General features: G+C 42.4%; 3 protein-coding genes across 4 annotated transcripts in view; 1 reads left to right on the top strand and 2 right to left on the bottom strand.

The window, feature by feature from the left end:
• The window catches only part of zfyve27 (zinc finger, FYVE domain containing 27), a 92,526-nt gene extending 79,277 nt beyond the window's left edge, over positions 1 to 13,249 (top strand). Inside the window, exon 10 of the mRNA XM_080029501.1 lies at positions 13,146 to 13,249. The gene's annotated coding sequence lies outside the window, so the exon portion shown is untranslated. The remainder of the gene's footprint in view (positions 1 to 13,145) is intronic.
• LOC307251960 (polymeric immunoglobulin receptor-like) lies at positions 1,089 to 5,255 on the bottom strand. 2 transcript variants are annotated; one of them, XM_080029443.1, is made up of 8 exons: positions 5,218 to 5,255; positions 4,680 to 5,009; positions 3,883 to 4,200; positions 2,992 to 3,291; positions 2,417 to 2,488; positions 2,122 to 2,238; positions 1,937 to 2,007; positions 1,089 to 1,439 (listed from the first exon to the last, which is right to left on the bottom strand). In XM_080029443.1, exons 1-8 carry the CDS (start codon positions 5,252 to 5,254, stop codon positions 1,266 to 1,268), a joined length of 1,419 nt encoding a protein of 472 aa, XP_079885569.1. In that variant the 5' UTR covers position 5,255; the 3' UTR covers positions 1,089 to 1,265. The 2 variants fall into 2 exon arrangements, with proteins under 2 accessions (XP_079885569.1, XP_079885570.1); XM_080029444.1 differs by lacking the exon at positions 2,417 to 2,488.
• On the bottom strand, positions 9,788 to 15,826 carry LOC307251991 (meteorin-like protein). Its single transcript, XM_080029503.1, has 5 exons — positions 15,545 to 15,826; positions 13,969 to 14,152; positions 12,861 to 13,086; positions 11,473 to 11,532; positions 9,788 to 10,432 (listed from the first exon to the last, which is right to left on the bottom strand). Exons 1-5 carry the CDS (start codon positions 15,637 to 15,639, stop codon positions 10,122 to 10,124), a joined length of 876 nt encoding a protein of 291 aa, XP_079885629.1. The 5' UTR covers positions 15,640 to 15,826; the 3' UTR covers positions 9,788 to 10,121.
• Between the last annotated feature and the right edge of the window lie 685 nt (positions 15,827 to 16,511).

A 16,511-nucleotide genomic window follows, 5' to 3' on the forward strand; every position in this document is an offset into this window, starting at 1 on the left:
ATTCTTGCACTTCTCTCTGTCATCTCTCGCATGATAGCTCACTGTCTCTGTCTGTGAGCCAGCCTGAGCCGGGAATGCACAGATTCGATTGGCTGCCTGAGTAGCAGGAGGCGGGATGGCTTAACTCGAAAGCATTTCCTGATTCGCTAAACCAGTACCGTAAAGTCTAGAAAAGCTGCGCCGGTCAAAATAGAAGCGCCCCGTCAAAATTTTAAATACTTAAATAATTGATTGACTACAGGTCCGGGTCCGTATAGGACGGCGTCTGGGTCCGGACCCGGACCGCGGTCCGCCTGTTAGTGACCCCCGGTCTATAGCCTATTTCAGCCTCGTCGGTATCTCGGATTACCTCCCAGATGAACTGATTCAATTATTAAGCTATTAACTATCTACCATTGTTATAAATCCTTAACAAACTGCTAACAAACACTTAACAAATCATTAATAATCATTAATTAAGAGTTTACTAATGATCTATTAACAAGTTACAACGGATAGTTATTATAAAGTGTTACCCAGTATTTTGTCTGGGTTCATTCTGTTAATTGCTACACTCAAATTGTTTCAAACATCCAGGGAGACAAAACTTAACAAGATACATATCTAGAAAATATTGGGTGTGCATTAGATACGTTTTCTCAGTATTCCGTTTAAGGAAGTTAAAAGACAAATTGTGTTTGAGATAAGAAAAACCTTTATCACGTCTGTTGAAAAAGTTACACGCAACACGTGTGTGCTATTAGGCCTTTGTGTCACTTGTTGTTCATGTCTTGTGGTTATTGTAACTGATGTTATTTTCAAGAACAGAATTCAAATCGTTTCAATAGTTCCTTAAATGCCTGAATATTTTCTCTTGTGTTTATCATTATAATAAATTGGTTCAGTAAGTAAGTGTTCCAAAATTTGAAAAAAATCAATTATCTTAATGCTGCTATGTGTCAGAATCTGAAAGTAGAAACTTCTCCATGTTCAGTAATCAATGATTTCTTACAAGGCGTGCAGGTGTGTGAAACAGTTTGTTATACTGATAATGAGCATAGCCTAAGTCATAATGAGTGCAAAAGACAAAGCACAAGCTCAACAACAACATGAAACATATAATTAGAATAGGCTGCTGTAGTTTTCAGTAAGACAATCTAAAGGTACGTGTGTGTGTGTGTGTTGGTCAGTTATGAGATGAAACAATAAAAACAGGATCATTTGGGTAGGCTACAAAACAAATGCCATGCAAGAATTCAAGGTTTGATCACAGGTGTGGATGCCGTTCATTTCTTGGATTTATGGTAGTACTGATTACAGTAGATATCTTCTGTTGTGTTGACGTTTTTGTAGTCAGACTCTTGTTGGCCTTCACCTTCATCGTTACGGTAACAGGTGCGCTGCGGCATGACTGTCCCCATTTTTGAGCATGCTACTAAAACGTCTTGATTTTCATAGATCTAAAAAAATAAAAATAAACAGACAAGAGGACACAGAGAGGAATTCATGTAGAAATACAATGATCAAAAACAATCAAAAACCACAGTCACCAGATCATTTTGGTCATCTAGCTAGCCTCACTGTCAGGTAAAAAGAGGCACCTGATACTAGGCATACTGATTGAGGGACATCAATAAAATACTGTCTAGTTTACACAAAACCGACTTACTCGCTGCTGAATGTCTGCTCTATATCCAACGTAAAACCAACTTCGTCATGGTGGAAATATGTGGTTTTAGCTGTCGGAATAATGTAATGGACCGTGGGAGTCGAGGCATGGAACCCAGTTTCAGATCTTGAGCTTTTTCTTGCCAGTTTAGGCTTATGTCTAAATAGTAGGCTCAAGACACAGGATAGTCTAATAGGTTTTTAAATAAAATACATGTCACATGTTTGTAATATGGAGTGTAATAAACGTTTCTTCCTTTTGTGTCCTTGTGCAAGGCTTTGGACTTACATCTGCCACATCGATCACTTCCTCTGCTTCTGCTGCCATGGTTTTGTTTCTGTCCATCTTGACTCCAGCCCCTTCAAAGACAGCATAGGAAATGGTTGCACTATTGTTTCCCTCATGCGTATGTGTGTGTTTTTCCACGTGTTCGTGTGCATGCTCTTGTGTGTCCATTTTTATTTCAAACATACCTCGCTTTTTGTGACATTTGTATGTTAAAACCATGACCAGAGCGAACGTTAGTACAAGCAGCACCGTGGGAATGGTGAAAACCACAGCAATGAAAACACCGAGAGAGGGTACTGGATCTGAAAAAAGGAACAGGGTAGAAATAAACACTTCCTGAAAAGACACATCAGCAGCACAATCTCATATGACACACACACACACACACACACACACACACACACGCACACGCACACGCACACACACACACACACACACACACACACACACACACACACACACACACACACACACACACACCTTTGATATGTTCGCCAGGGACATGTGTTGATTGTGATCCTATGGTCACGGTGCCATTCTGCTGCTGAAATACTGTCAGAGAAACGGTTTCTTTGAACAGAAATATTTGATATTTTTAGCCACAGAGCTCTGTGGACAGAAAGGTTTCTGGCTCGGTCCACACTTTGTTTCAGACTGAAACACCTCAGCCAGACATTGGTGGTCCCCAGAGGATGAAGCATTATAATAATAATAATAATATACTTCATTTATATAGCGCTTTTCTCACACTGAGTAAACAAACAAAAGGAAAATGTAAAGTTGATTATGACTTTGGTTATCCTATGACTGATTATCTATCAGATCAAACCTCCACATCCAGAGAAATATCTCAAAATGTACTGCACGGAACGGCACACATTGTCTGTACAGACTTTCATATTTCCAAGAAGATGTATCCTAATGATTTTGGCGATCCCACTGTCTCAACAACTTTTGAGTGCAACTTTGTACAGGCATTGATGTTCCCTTAAGGATAACATGTCATTTACTTTACATCTAACATTCTCCATCTGTTTCTCTTTGAGCCATCTTACCTACTGACAGTTGAATCTTCAAGTAGTTTCCAACACTCCACTGTGAGTCTGAACCACACCAGTATGTCCCAGCATCCCCTGCTTTCAGCTCTGTGATCACCACCAAGAACGAGCCGGAGGAAAACTCCTCTTGCAGTGTGAACCTGCTTTGACTCATCGCCAAGTGTGTACAGTTGTTTTGGTGTTCTCCCTTACAGAGGAACTTCCTGTTATCCCTGTGTTGAGGTGGGTAGGGACACTGAATAGTCACTGGACGTCCGGCAATGCCGCTCATTTGGTGTGACTTCACACAGCACCACTCTGTCAAAGATGTAGGCCATTTTTAAGAATGAAACATAGAGCCCTTATTCAGGTCAGATTAGAAATGGATGTCTTGACTCTCCTTAAAATATTTCATAAATAATAATAATAATTGATTGGATTTATATAGCGCTTTTCAAGGTACTCAAAGCGCTTTACAGGGTTCCAGGTTCAATTCGTTCACACACAGTCATACCAGTGGTGGTAAACTACGATAGTAGCCACAGTTGCCCTGGGGCAGACTGACAGAAGCGAGGCTGCCATTTTGCGCCATCGGCCCCTCCGACCACCACCTCAAACATACACATTCACACGAGGCAAGGTGGGTGAAGTGTCTTGCCCAGGGACACAACGACCATGACACAAGTGGCCGGGCGGGGATCAAACCGCCAACCCTAGGATCGTTGGCCAACCAGCTTAACCACCTGAGCCACAGTCGCCCAAATAAATTGACGATTTATACAAGTGTAACATTAAAGCTCAGTTTCCAGAAACCTTTGGTCCCATATTGCCGAAAACTGTTTTCTGGTTGATATGTGTACTGTGAAAAGTAATGTTCTACTACCGTATGACAAAGCTATGGCGTCTCACCTTTGACTTCCAGCTCCACAGCAGAGAAAACGTCTAGGCCGTCGTTTCTATGGACACCACAGAGGTAAGACCCAGAATCCTTTTGGGTCAAACCGGTAATGGTCACTGTGAAGTTCCCTGGCGTGTCATCGTTAAGTCTGAACTGTCCGTCTAGTGTGTGATCAGAGGTGATGAGAGCCTGCTGCAGACACATGGAGGGCTGCTTCCCTCTGCAGATGTACTTCAGACTGCCCTGGTCCTCAGGCCCATACGGACAACTGATGGACAAGGAACCTTTCTCATGACCTTGAACTTTGGTCACTTTGTTACAGCAGCTGTCTGACAGTAGAAGACACAATATCAGATAACATTGCAAGCTCAGATTTAAGTATCTTAACTTCAACACAATATAAAAGTATATTATCGTTACCGAATGCATGTGAAAGTACTCACATAAATACCAACTCCTAGTGTTTTTTGTTTAACTATTGTGGGCAGTTTAATCTAAAACAATGCATCACATTTTACAGGATGACCCATTCTTGTGTATGGAAATTACCTTAGTTTATAAAATGTGCAATATTGGCCTGTGAAATGCAACAAAGCAGAAGTATGAAGTCACTAAACAAATTGACATTCTAGTAACTCAAAATGGCCGAATGTTCTTAGTGACATTCTACCACTGCAATAGTCTAAGTGTTACATGGTCTGGCCTCACATATGGGGAAAACCCGTACACAAAAAACAAGGTCTAGAATAATGAGTTTAACTTGACAATCTGGAAGTTCAACACTGAGGTTTGTGTACTTATTAATTACCTTGTCTTACTTCCAGCTTTACTTCTGTGTAGATATCCTTTCCATTCTTGGTCACCCCACACCAGTATTTCCCAGCATCCACAAGTCTCAGATTTGAGATGGTCGCTGTGAAGACCAGTTTCTGTTTGTCGTCATGGATGGAGAATTTATTGTTCTCTGTGTCTGTCGTCCTAATTAGAACGTCATCATCATAGCCACAGTCATTCTTGCACAGGTACTTCTCATAAGATTCATAGCCCGCATAGTAGGGACAAGAAATGTTAACTTCTCTGCCCTCATATCCAGACACACTGATCAACGTCGCTGCACTGGTGACACAGCTCAGAGAAACTGTATAGAAGAGACAACATGAATTTTGATTTGTTCGTTTGAATCTAATGTTGATGTCCATGATATCATTTATTTTATCCTATCATGCAGACATAAATAAGACAGCTGTATAATGAAGATACAAAACTAGTATCACTGCATGGTATTCTGCCAATATGGCATTTGCATAAATCCATATATAAATATATATTGTACTTAAAGAACTTACTGCACAGGGTGAGCAGCGGAGTTCGAAGGCTCAACATCCTCGTGTCATTGCAAAGAAACAGAAACCGCATAAGAAGTGTGTCTTATATTTATAAAGGTTACACCCACAACATATGCCTTCTTTCACTTCCTCCTTTTGATCGCCTTGAACAGCTCTGGTTTCAATACTTTCTTTTGTTCCCTTTTTGTTAAATGCCCACAAATAACCTTCGATGACCTCAACCACATAACCAACCAAGCCACATAGGGGAGAGTGGGGTTAGTTGTGCCACTTTTTACTCAAAGTGACTTTAAAGTTTTCTTCTTCTCACCCCTTTTCGAACAGGTAAAGCAAGTGTGAGACAGTTTATTTTCATTTGTGGTTTTCATTGTGTGTAAATATTACTTTATTGTAACTGTCCACTTGTTTAATTTATTTTATTGTTTATTATTGCTTTTTTGTCTTTTATTGTTTACTTGTTCGAAATAAAAACATTTTCAATTCAATTCAATTCAATTAAAGTGAGGCCTTGACAGTAATGTCTCCAACACAAATTTGTATGAATATTTCAGGATGTGGTGCATCCCTAGCAACAACAACTTTGGATATAAAATAAACTGTTTAAAAAGTATAGCTTTCGGAAACAAAATTGTCTTGTGGCAAAACTTGCCCCTGGTGTGGGGTAAGTTGTGCCTTTGGAGAGAATACCATGGGGTAAATTGTGCCATTGATACAGAGCCGGCCCGAGGCATAAGCGAACTAAGCTATAGCTCATAAACTGTAATGCAAGACAAATCCATTTGACAATTACTCATTTAAGGTAGTAAGTAATTAAAGTTAATATTTTACAAAGATTGAAGGTCAATTTTCTTAAACAAGGTCTAGCAGATAGGTGGTATTACCTACAAAGCTCCCAATGACAAAGTCACCAGGGGGAAAAAAATGTTTTGAGCTTAAATGTGCTTATCTTATTCCATATGTCTCCCTTCTTTACAGGATGAGTCAAATGGATGGCTCTTCAAATATATGTGGGCACATTTCCAATTTCTTCTATGTTTTTCTAGAAACAAGGGGTGGCACTACTTCCCCGCTGGCACAACTCACCCCACTCTCCCCTACTAACTGTAGAAAAACTATTTTTAGGTTTAGGTTAAATTGTCTAACACTTCCTATACATATTAATTATCACATCAAATGATAATTGTACTTGTGTCTGAAATACATATTGCTTAATGAAATATTGAAAAGTCAGAAAATGTTGCTAAGGATTACTGTATAGTGGCACATTCTGGTAGAATACACTTAAAAGCAGTTAAAGATATCTTCTCTAAATCTATGTGACCTTCACAGGGAATGCAATAGTCTTTGTGAAGAAAACCTCATTAAATTTTAGTATATATTATATATTTTTAAACTTTGGAACCCAGGAGAAACTAGATATACTTTCCACCTAAAATATTGTTTCACCGTTTACAACTTGTGAGTGACCCCACCCTGGCCTGTGCATTATAAAATGCCAGTGGTGGTATATGTGGGTGGAAGCACGCATGTGTGTTTTCCCTGAGCTCAGCCATTCCCTCCACTCCAGCTGACCGCTCAGCTGCCTCTCACATACTGAAGCACAAACTGTTTCCATACCTCGCACACTCTCACACCGAAAGGTTAACGTAAGACCCCGATGCAGAGGGATAAGTGTGTCCCGAATTAGCGAGGATGCCAAGGCGAACTGGGCTGTTGCCAGGTTGGGTTGCCAAGGGGTTTTGGGTGTTGCCAAGGTGGGTTAGGTTTCTGCAGTGTGGCCTGTGTGTGCATGTCGGCTGTGTGCAGGACGCGTGTGTTATGATCTTCTCAAGCTACAACCCAAGACAAACACACACACGCGCACACGCACATGCACACGCACACACACACACACACACACACACACACAAATGCACACACATGCACACACACACACACACACACACACACACACACACACACACACACACACACACACACACACACAAATGCACACACATGCACAAACACAGAGCCCCTTAGTGTGTATGAGGGAGAAACTGCTATATTTAGGTGACCCTCTCATGTCTTAAGGGTCCATTTAAACCTTCAGTCTATGTGTGAGTGTCTCCCCTTACATCTTCATATCTTGCCTTCTCTTTCTTACTTGTTCATGGGACTTTGTAAGATTAAGAATTCTTTAACCTATAAAATTCATAAATATTTCAATTTAAAAAATCAACCCTTTACCTTAACCTACCAGATGGATACTGACATGACACAGAAAGCATTTGTTACAAATTGGAGGAGTTAAAAGTATAGTAAGTTTTAGGTGGCCTCAAACTAAATATGCTTATCATTTACCACATGGGAAGTGTAGAATTCAGTAGTTTGACCTATACTAGGGACACAAGGTGTTTTGATACAGGCTGAAATAAAGCAATTTTCTTCACTTTGCATCATTCACACCCTATGTTTATTAACCACAAAGAGTCAACTGTAATATAAGTATAGTTGCAAGTTAATTAATGAGGTAGCAAAATGACACTGATTGTGTGTGTACCTCTTTTATGTACAGTCTATGCCGGTGTGTGCAGGCGACCGTCTGTTTGTGCTCAGCTTGGCCTCTGCTCGAAAACCAACAAGGAACTCATATTATTTCCCTGATTTCCTTACAGTCCTTTGTACATTGGAGAAGTAAAATTTATATTTTGCTCAAATTAACATTTTGAACCCCTGCTAACTTATCTTTGGTTCAGTTCTCACTGGCATGCCCTACTCACGTCTATAAAGGTACTTCATGTAAAGCTTAGATTAACAGGAAAAGTACAGATTTGATCGATTACATTTTTTTTACAGCACAGTTTTTAGAGATATTATTCTGTAGCACAGCACACATGGTTGGTGTGTGTGTGTGTGTGTGTGTGTGTGTGTGTGTGTGTGTGTGTGTGTGTGTGCGTGCGTGTGTGCCTGTGTGTGTGTAGGAGGGGACATTCCACCCATTCTTGCTCTTCCTGAGGAAAGAGGGAAAGCGTCTCACACACACGACTGTTGACAGAGCTCAGAGGGGGAGGTGCACGTTCACCCTGCTGAGGCCATTCACACATCCTTTTCACCTTTCCTTTCGTCAGGCTCTGGCCTCCACTATCCATCTAACAGTCCTTTTTATCTCAGGCATGTTTCTGCCATCAGGCTACATTATTGAAATCCTACTTAAAGTTTATCACGTATGTCCAGTAACTTGTGCTCTACGGGCTCTCTGTTGCTCAGATGCAACATCTTTTTTCCCCCTGAATTAAAGGTGGATTAAGTCTGTAGAATGTTTGTTTTCAAAATCACTCTTTGCAAATGTTGCTAGTTACGTTGGACCCCTTATGTTTGCGTACTGTCCGTTCACATACCTGTTTACAAAGCCTATGCTGTGTCCTAACACCAGATTGTGTTTTCTCCAGCGCACAAACAGTACAGAAAGGTAGCGGAATCGTAAGGAGATATTCACTGACTTTGCCAATAAAGTGATTTTGACAACAAGCCTTCTCCAGAATCGCTGAGTAAACCTTTACGTTTATGAAACATTGTGTCATTCACGCTTCTCCATCAGTGACGCGTGTCATCCAATTTTTAACGGGTCACTGAGATGGCGTGTCCAGCTTTAAATGCCTCCGTGGGTTGCAGGGCCTGAGTTGCATCTGTGCTCATAGTTTAAGCTCCAGAAGTAATCCAGGCCCCGGGAATCTCACTCAAGGAGAAAAAAATCATTAGGACATATTAAGCTATTAAACTGGACCTGGTTGGCAATGGTGGAAAATATAAATGCTTCTCTTGCATTTTCCCTCTCTCAGCTGTGAATGCATGAACTAACGCAATAACACACACACACACACACACACACACACACACACACACACACACACACAAAAGGTAATGAGTATGCCAACCAGAACAGTGGCTCCTCAAAGGTCCACAGGGGTAGCTAGGCCAGCACTGACGCACTGCCGCTCTCCTGCCAGCTAAAGGCCATTGAACACTCATATTCTGTTCTGAGAGGGTGTTTATGTGGACAGTGGCACTTCATCTGTATCCATGTGGGTAAACAAGAAGGCCAGTCAACCTTTGGTCCTTCAGTTTCTAGTTCGACTACTATCTTTACTTGCCATTTATGTTCCATTATCTGTACCCCAACTAAACTGAGTCTCAAACAGTGACAGGTTTGTTAATAAAATGTAACACAGGGTCCCTATACCACTACATAGAGTTTACAGTGGCTCCCTCACAGAGAAATGGCTAGATCTGTTTTTTTTAACTTGTGTGAATTAAAAAAGAGAGACAAGCTGTATGTAGGAAGCCTTTTTTATTTTCTGGAAATATATATAGAGACCCTTTGAACTCGTTAGCAAAACACGCACACACATACTTAGTACACACAAACTCACAGAGCTGCATACTGTACTGACTTCTGTCAGAAGACTTCTACCTTTTACAGAAAGCTTTTAACAAAGCAACTTTCATTTCAAGAATGATCACACAAGCAGAACAAAAACCTCAGCCAGCTTGGCACAAAATTAATTTAAGCTCATCATTCATTCATTCATTTGCTGTCTCAATCGCGCACACACACACACACACACACACACACACACACACACACACACACACACACACACACACACACACACACACACACACACACACACACACACACACACACACACACACGAGGACACACACACACGAGGACATCATAGTTTAGGCAGCACAACGGCTACGAAAATGTTCACATTGTAGAACAGCCTTCAGGAGTAGCCTTAAACGATGGCTTGGGGTCCATAACTCGGCTCGTCTCTCTCTTCCTCTTAGTGTCTTTTTCTCAGTGAGTTTTTCAGAAGCTTTCTGTCCAGCTTCAGCCAGAACCATGAAGAGATCTCTCAGTCTGTGTCTATGTGACAGGGGTTTGTTCCTGCATTCTGCGCTCTGAGATACAGCTTCAAGAAGTCCTTGTAGCGGGGCGCGCAGCCCAGCCAGGCTTCTCCAAAATGAATGGAGCCAGTCAGCAGGTACTCGTCCCCTCCCGGATGCACTCCGCACCGTGAGGGGACATTGATACGCCCGCTCCAGCGCCGCCCCCTGGCTCCAGCAAACACCCGGCTCTTCTGACGGAAAAGCCCATTCAGAGTCACCACTACGGGGGAGTGCTCAGTAGTACCCGATGCCACACCTCGGAAGATGCCTCGGCCAGCTGGAGAAGGGGAAACCAAAGAATTATTGATAGCTAAAATTAAAGTATGTGATTTTAAAGTGGGGCTGTAACTGTTGGAAAAAGGACATGACACAATCTTCCTCCCAAGACTCGAATGAATTTGAATGAATACGCATTAAAAACATTTCCTCAATTCAATACACTGATGGTTTTTGCTGCTTCAGACTGACGTGGTCTGGTATGACCAGTAGCTAAAGTTGGCAAATATTATTATTAGGGCTGTCAAATTAACGCGTTAATTTCGATTAATTAACCACAGAAAAATTAACGCAATTAAAAAAATTAACGCAGATTAATCGCACTTCTATAGTGCCCTTTGACCCGGTGCAAAAGAAGTGACCGTGAGACAATAGCGGAGCTGCACCTGTAGCTTGCTGACATGGCCCGCACGGGATTAAAGAGTAAAGAAAGAAGCAGGGGAAAGGGGCCGAGGGCTCTATGGATGTGTTATGGGCTGCTCCGGGCAAATAAGCATGAAGGTAGGAATACGTCTCTTGTTATTCTCCGCAGTGTCTGTGCATTATTGATTTAGTGGGTGCCTAATTAACAATGTAGGTTCATAACAGTAGGCCTATCTCTCAATCTTCCTCCGTGTCTCACTTTTGTTTGCTAGCTGTGATCGTCTCACTCAAACTGACACCCGCCCCCTCTCACTCTTCCTAGATATGCCTGTCTTTTTTCCTCCTTTGTGTGTGTGTGTGTGTCATTTAGCCTGCTTTTTTTGTGATTTTTTTCGGCGCTACAGAAGTTACGAGAGAGAGCGAGAGCGAGAGAGAGAGAGAGAGACAAACGGTAGCCTATAGGCCTACAGTTGTTTATAAACAGGCATAAAAGTGTCATATAAGTGTGCGATTCATTTAGATGAATTAATCACAGAGCCTGTAATTAATTAGATACATTTTTGTAATCGCTTGACAGCCCTAATTATTATATACGGCATGAAAGAGAAGAACATTTCCCAAAATACCCCCAACAAAAACTTTACTGTGTAAAAGTGCATTTTGTGTGTGTGCATTTACCAAAGTCACTGGTACACACGGCCATGAGGACCTCTCCGTCTGAACAGGGTTTACAGGTGACTAAAAGGGAAAAGATGATCAAAAGAAAAAAAACATTAATGCTTTGTCGTAAGAATCCAGCGACGTTATTCTTGTCCCAATCCATTCTCTTTGCCCATTGGCTTCTGTATCATCCAGAAAGTTGTGTTTTTTATTCTGAGCCTGCTTCCTGAATGATCTTTTTTCTCTGTACGTATTGCGTTGCGTTAACGAGACCAAAGGGACATCAAGAGGGTATGTGAACGAGAACAGCAGGTGAGGGAAGAGACGTAATCACAGGAATTACCCCTTTGACCCTGTCAGCTATAAAAACAGCTATAAAGGCAGCCCAGACACACAGACAGACAGGCGGGGACAAGCTTTCTTCTGTCTCATTAGAAGAGCGGTCCAGCCTTCCTCTCCACTCACCAGCCCCTCTCCCCTCTACCAGACAGCTTTCACTCATACGGGTGGGCTACCCCATAATTTCATACTTTTAATGGGGGGAGGGGGCGGGTCTGTTCTTGATTGACAGTTTAGAGACGATTGGCCGACCCTTGTGCTTGACCCTAACCAGACCTTTTGATTGGCCTGCTTGTTTTCATAAGTCTGGCTGCAGACAAGGGAGTGTTGGACGGAGGAAGTGAGGGGGGAAGGAGAGGGTGTCAGAGAGGGGCAGCACGTAGGTGAGATGAAGGCATCCTGGCTGTGCCCTTTTGTTTCCTTCACTTAGTTTGAGTGAGAAGACAGTCCGTGTCAGGCTTAAAAAGGCGATATGTTTTGTATTTTAAAATATTAAATATGCAAAGTATCTTCAGTACCTTTAAAAACTAGCACAGGCAAGTACAAAAAACAAACAACATTCAGCATCACAGGTCACACAAAAACAAACCACAAGACAAAACCGAAAAATGACATTTTCTACAATGATCGCCCCCCATCCCCCCAAACACCACCCCACTTCACTCATCATTCCAGCTGTCGCCATCAGGCAGGAGACAGAAGGTCCCGCTACCCAGGAAACATGGCTACAAGAACTCATGTGTGCCCTTTGCTGTGGCCATCCCAAACAGAGACATGATAAAATAGTCCCCCCTCATAGTCCATAAACACTGCTGCCTAAATATTTATTTACGTGTTTTTTGAATGTGTTTTGTGTAGTTAAGTATTGTCTCACTGTTGAGTGCCAGAATGCCCAAAAGCACACTTCCTCTTCATGTAATGTAATGGACAATAACGTCTCTTTATCTTATCTACTGTCGGAGCAATCCTCAACACAGTACAAATAAGACTGTGGATATCACCTCATCCTACATGTAAGAAAAACACATATAATTGTTGAATGGGTGCCACCTTCATTTCCATCTTACCTAAACCAGGGTGCAGGTAGGGGTACATGTGTGCCCCGGGCCCCTGGCTGGGCACCAGCTCGTATTGGAACGCTGTGATTCTTCGGCTGATGTCCGTGTGAGGGACGGCCTCCACAAAGAGAGCTCCCTCTGCCAGGCTGAAACACTGCACCGAGCCCCGGGCCTGCTCCTGCTCTGCCAGCAGCAGTGTCAGGTCCCCGCCACGCTCCAGATACACATGAGAACCCTGAACATGGAGGGCACATACAGTATAAGCTCCAGTCATCCGATACAGCATACTACTAGTGATATTCCCTGCGTTACGAAATCGCATACTCTTTCTTTTTTCTATTCTACATACTACATCCGACCATAAAAATAATCTAGTTAGGATGCAGTAGACATACTATTGGGACATACTTTTACTTATTTATTTCATCATAACATTGCGTCTTGATCTTGCCTCTTGCTTTTATATCCGTCGCATCCCCGTTTGTTTTCATATGAAGGCTCCGTTGATGTAACGTCACTTCAGGTTCACACTGGATTAAGGGTCAGAATCGCCCAAATAGGATGCTGTTTTTAACACTAAAAATCTTGGCCGGATGAAGTAGACATCCGGGTCTTTCTAACCATCCTAAATCTGGCCACAAGAATCGGGACATACTAAATATTTTTTCTACCATACTAAATAGTAGAAAGTATGCGATTCGGAACGCAGGGATTCTGATAAGTTAAAGGTGCACTATGTAACATTGGTTGTGTCAGAGAAGTAAAAAAAATGTCTAAAGGTATATTCTCATAACTGAATAAACAAACTTTCCTCCCTGGGACACTGTCTGAAGTTAGAAAGCTAAACAAAGCATATTCTAGTCTTATTTCTGGTTCCACGTGCCTCAAAATAATTCGGTTTGATTCATGATAAAAGTTCTCAATACTAAGAATTACATGTAGAGTACGTATGTTTTTAAAACTAACTGCAGGCTCAGCAAATGTAAACAAATCCCCCTCCCCTGGAACTACATAATGCACCTTTAAAGTCTGTAAATGAATACGATAAGTTATTTAATATTGCTTGAGATAGAATTGAGGCTAATGTTCTTTTCTCATTACTGGAGTCAGTCTGTACCTGCGAGTGAGGGTGGGGTTTGATGCACACATGGAAAGCCGCCATGTGTCCTGAAGAGGGCTGGGTGTTGGGCCGCAGGTTGACGATGATGGCTCCAGTGGGGTAGAGCCACTCCAGAGAGCCCTGGGAGCAGCGCAGGTACACCTGCTCCACGTCTCTGCGATGAGACTCATGGCTCAAACCACTGCAGAGGAGCAAACACATTTTATTAGCGTGTATACATACATGCATACATATACATATATATATATATATGAATATAGCCGCGGAAAAAATTAGGAGACCAGTCTGGATTTTTCTTCAATCTTCATTCATGGAAATGCTCTTAATGACAATATTTCTATAGTGAATTTGGTAGAAATGTTGTCAGTAGTTTATCAAATAAAACCAAAATGTGCATTCTACTCAAACATATGCCTATAAATAGTAAAACAAGAGACACTGAACATTTGGAGTGTTCTCTTAATTTTTCTCCACAGCTGTATATTATTATTTTTTTCTCTTTCCATCAGGTATGTAGTTTACTCTGTAACCCAGAGGAGTGGGGGTGGGGGGGGTAAAGGATCAAATGCCTAGAACCACACTTAAGATCCTGATCTGGTGCAGCTGTCCAGCCCACAAATCTTTCACTCTGGACGGATGTGGTCGCTTGTCTCTGATGTGCATAAGCTACCTCAACACCAGGAACTGATTGGGCCATTAAGTCGTTAGAAGTTTGAGTCCGGGCAGACTTTACAACACAAGGAGTGTGGAGCACAGGCTTTCATTCTTTATGACTTGAGGACTCTGGAAGGGGTGATCAAAGGGACCATGTAGACTTATTTACTTAAGATAGGAACTGGAGTGGAGACATTCCTCTCATCAGAAGAATATCTCCTAAATCTTAAAAAGGGAGGGAGCATATTTTAGAACTTAGTCAAAAGTGAATTAAGAGCCCATCCTGTCAATTTATAACTGCTTAATGTGGGAGTAATTGTCCTATCAGAGAAGAGTTATTGGTAAAGATTGTAATAAAGATATTCAAATGTATAAGTGAGATCTGACGTCACAATTACTCTAAGAAGCAACCACGAGCTGTCCCAAAGCAGCCCAAAAAAAACCATCCCTACCTACTTTCCATTGCTGATCTGCACAAAAATATGAGAGTCGCTCATTTTGCTTTGACCCACCAGTGCCCTTCCTGAGGATTACATTGCCCCTTGAATCAAACATCCATGCGTGTCATTATTGCTTTGAGCCAGATGAAACCCAGAGCAACAGAACCCCTTCAAAGACACAAACTCCCTCTCTCACACACGACCGAAGTTCCTTTCATGACTCCCTCACGTTCTAACATCCATAGCTTAAAGTCCAGTACGAGATCACTTTACAAAAAAAGGAACACATTTCCTTATGGACTTCTTTGAGAAGTTAATGACTAAAACATGCCCATAACATTCCTGAACTATGTGCTAGTGTGTTTGCTTTGTTTCCCATGATACCAGTCCAATCGCTGACTAGAACTGAATGGTTGTTATGGAATCTGCTCAAACAGAGATGACCATAGCGGTCCTTTGTCCACCTTCATCCTCCTCACCTTCCTCGCCAGCTACACTGGTCGCTGGAATACTGTGCCACCGCCCCGCACAGGAGCACAGCGGAGATCCAGTGTGCAGCCCACGGCCGGAGCATGGTGGCCAGTCCGCCCCAACTCGATCACGGTATCCCGCAACACCGGACCAGAAACCCCCGCGTGTTCAATCTAGCTGCTCCTGTAACCGCAATATCCAGCCAAATATCCCCCAGAGTTCCGTTCAGCGTGTGCGGCGCTACATAGCGTGTTCAGCCGAGGCAGAGGCTGCGTTTGAGGCAGAAAAACATTGTGACAAGTCAGGCAGGGGGTTTGTAAAAAGGAGCGGTGCGGACGCGCGCGCTGCGGGACAACAGACTGTTTTTAAAAAACTTTTTCTGTGCGCGCCCCGCTACACGTCACCGGGGGCGCGTGCCAGCAGCTGAGTGCGCTTGAGTGACACGCGAGCGCTCGCTGTAGACCACGCCCACACATTTCCCTGGAAACTGGACAGACTATTGTGCCCCAGCTTCAGCCCCCGAGCTCAAAATAATAGGCTACCTACCTCAAACCTTTACACAAATTAAAGGGACCTAGGTTACTGGCCTAGGTTACTTATAGCCAAAGCGTTTGGTGGAGCTCGTCTTAGGCTACTGCTATAGGCTTAGACAGCATTATGATGTTTTAAAACGTAGAACAATAATTTAATAATAATACAAAATAAATAAACTTGTAGGCCTATTTGCCAAGCTTTCTTAGACAATATATTACTATTCAGCATGATGTGTGTACATGCAGTTTACAAACACTACACGCCTGTGTTGTGTGGCTCCATCAACACATGGATCGCATTACTGCAGTGCGGAAGAGTTCTCTGAGGACGTTTTTCTCCGGAGATTGGGTTGAATAAAGAGCAGCATGATGAAGCCTGGAGCAGCAGCATCAGCACACATTCACCAGAACCTGTGCCAGCCTCTCCAACACTGAGAGATGT

The sequence above is a fragment of the Ammodytes marinus genome (assembly GCF_949987685.1).
Source record: "Ammodytes marinus genome assembly, chromosome: 6".
Taxonomy (NCBI): domain Eukaryota; kingdom Metazoa; phylum Chordata; class Actinopteri; order Uranoscopiformes; family Ammodytidae; genus Ammodytes; species Ammodytes marinus.

Coding starts and splice junctions, on each gene's coding strand:
- LOC307251960 (XM_080029443.1), bottom strand. CDS start 5,254: ATGTTGAGCCTTCGAACTCCGCTGCTCACCCTGTGCA. Junction 3,292..3,882: donor TGTGGAGCTGGAAGTCAAAG/GTGAGACGCCAT, acceptor CATCTTTGACAG/AGTGGTGCTGTGTGAAGTCA. Junction 2,239..2,416: donor CCCTGGCGAACATATCAAAG/GTGTGTGTGTGT, acceptor TCCTTTTTTCAG/ATCCAGTACCCTCTCTCGGT.
- LOC307251991 (XM_080029503.1), bottom strand. CDS start 15,639: ATGCTCCGGCCGTGGGCTGCACACTGGATCTCCGCTGTGCTCCTGTGC. Junction 13,087..13,968: donor AACCCCACCCTCACTCGCAG/GTACAGACTGAC, acceptor CTCCATGTTCAG/GGTTCTCATGTGTATCTGGA. Junction 11,533..12,860: donor CTACCTGCACCCTGGTTTAG/GTAAGATGGAAA, acceptor TTTCCCTTTTAG/TCACCTGTAAACCCTGTTCA.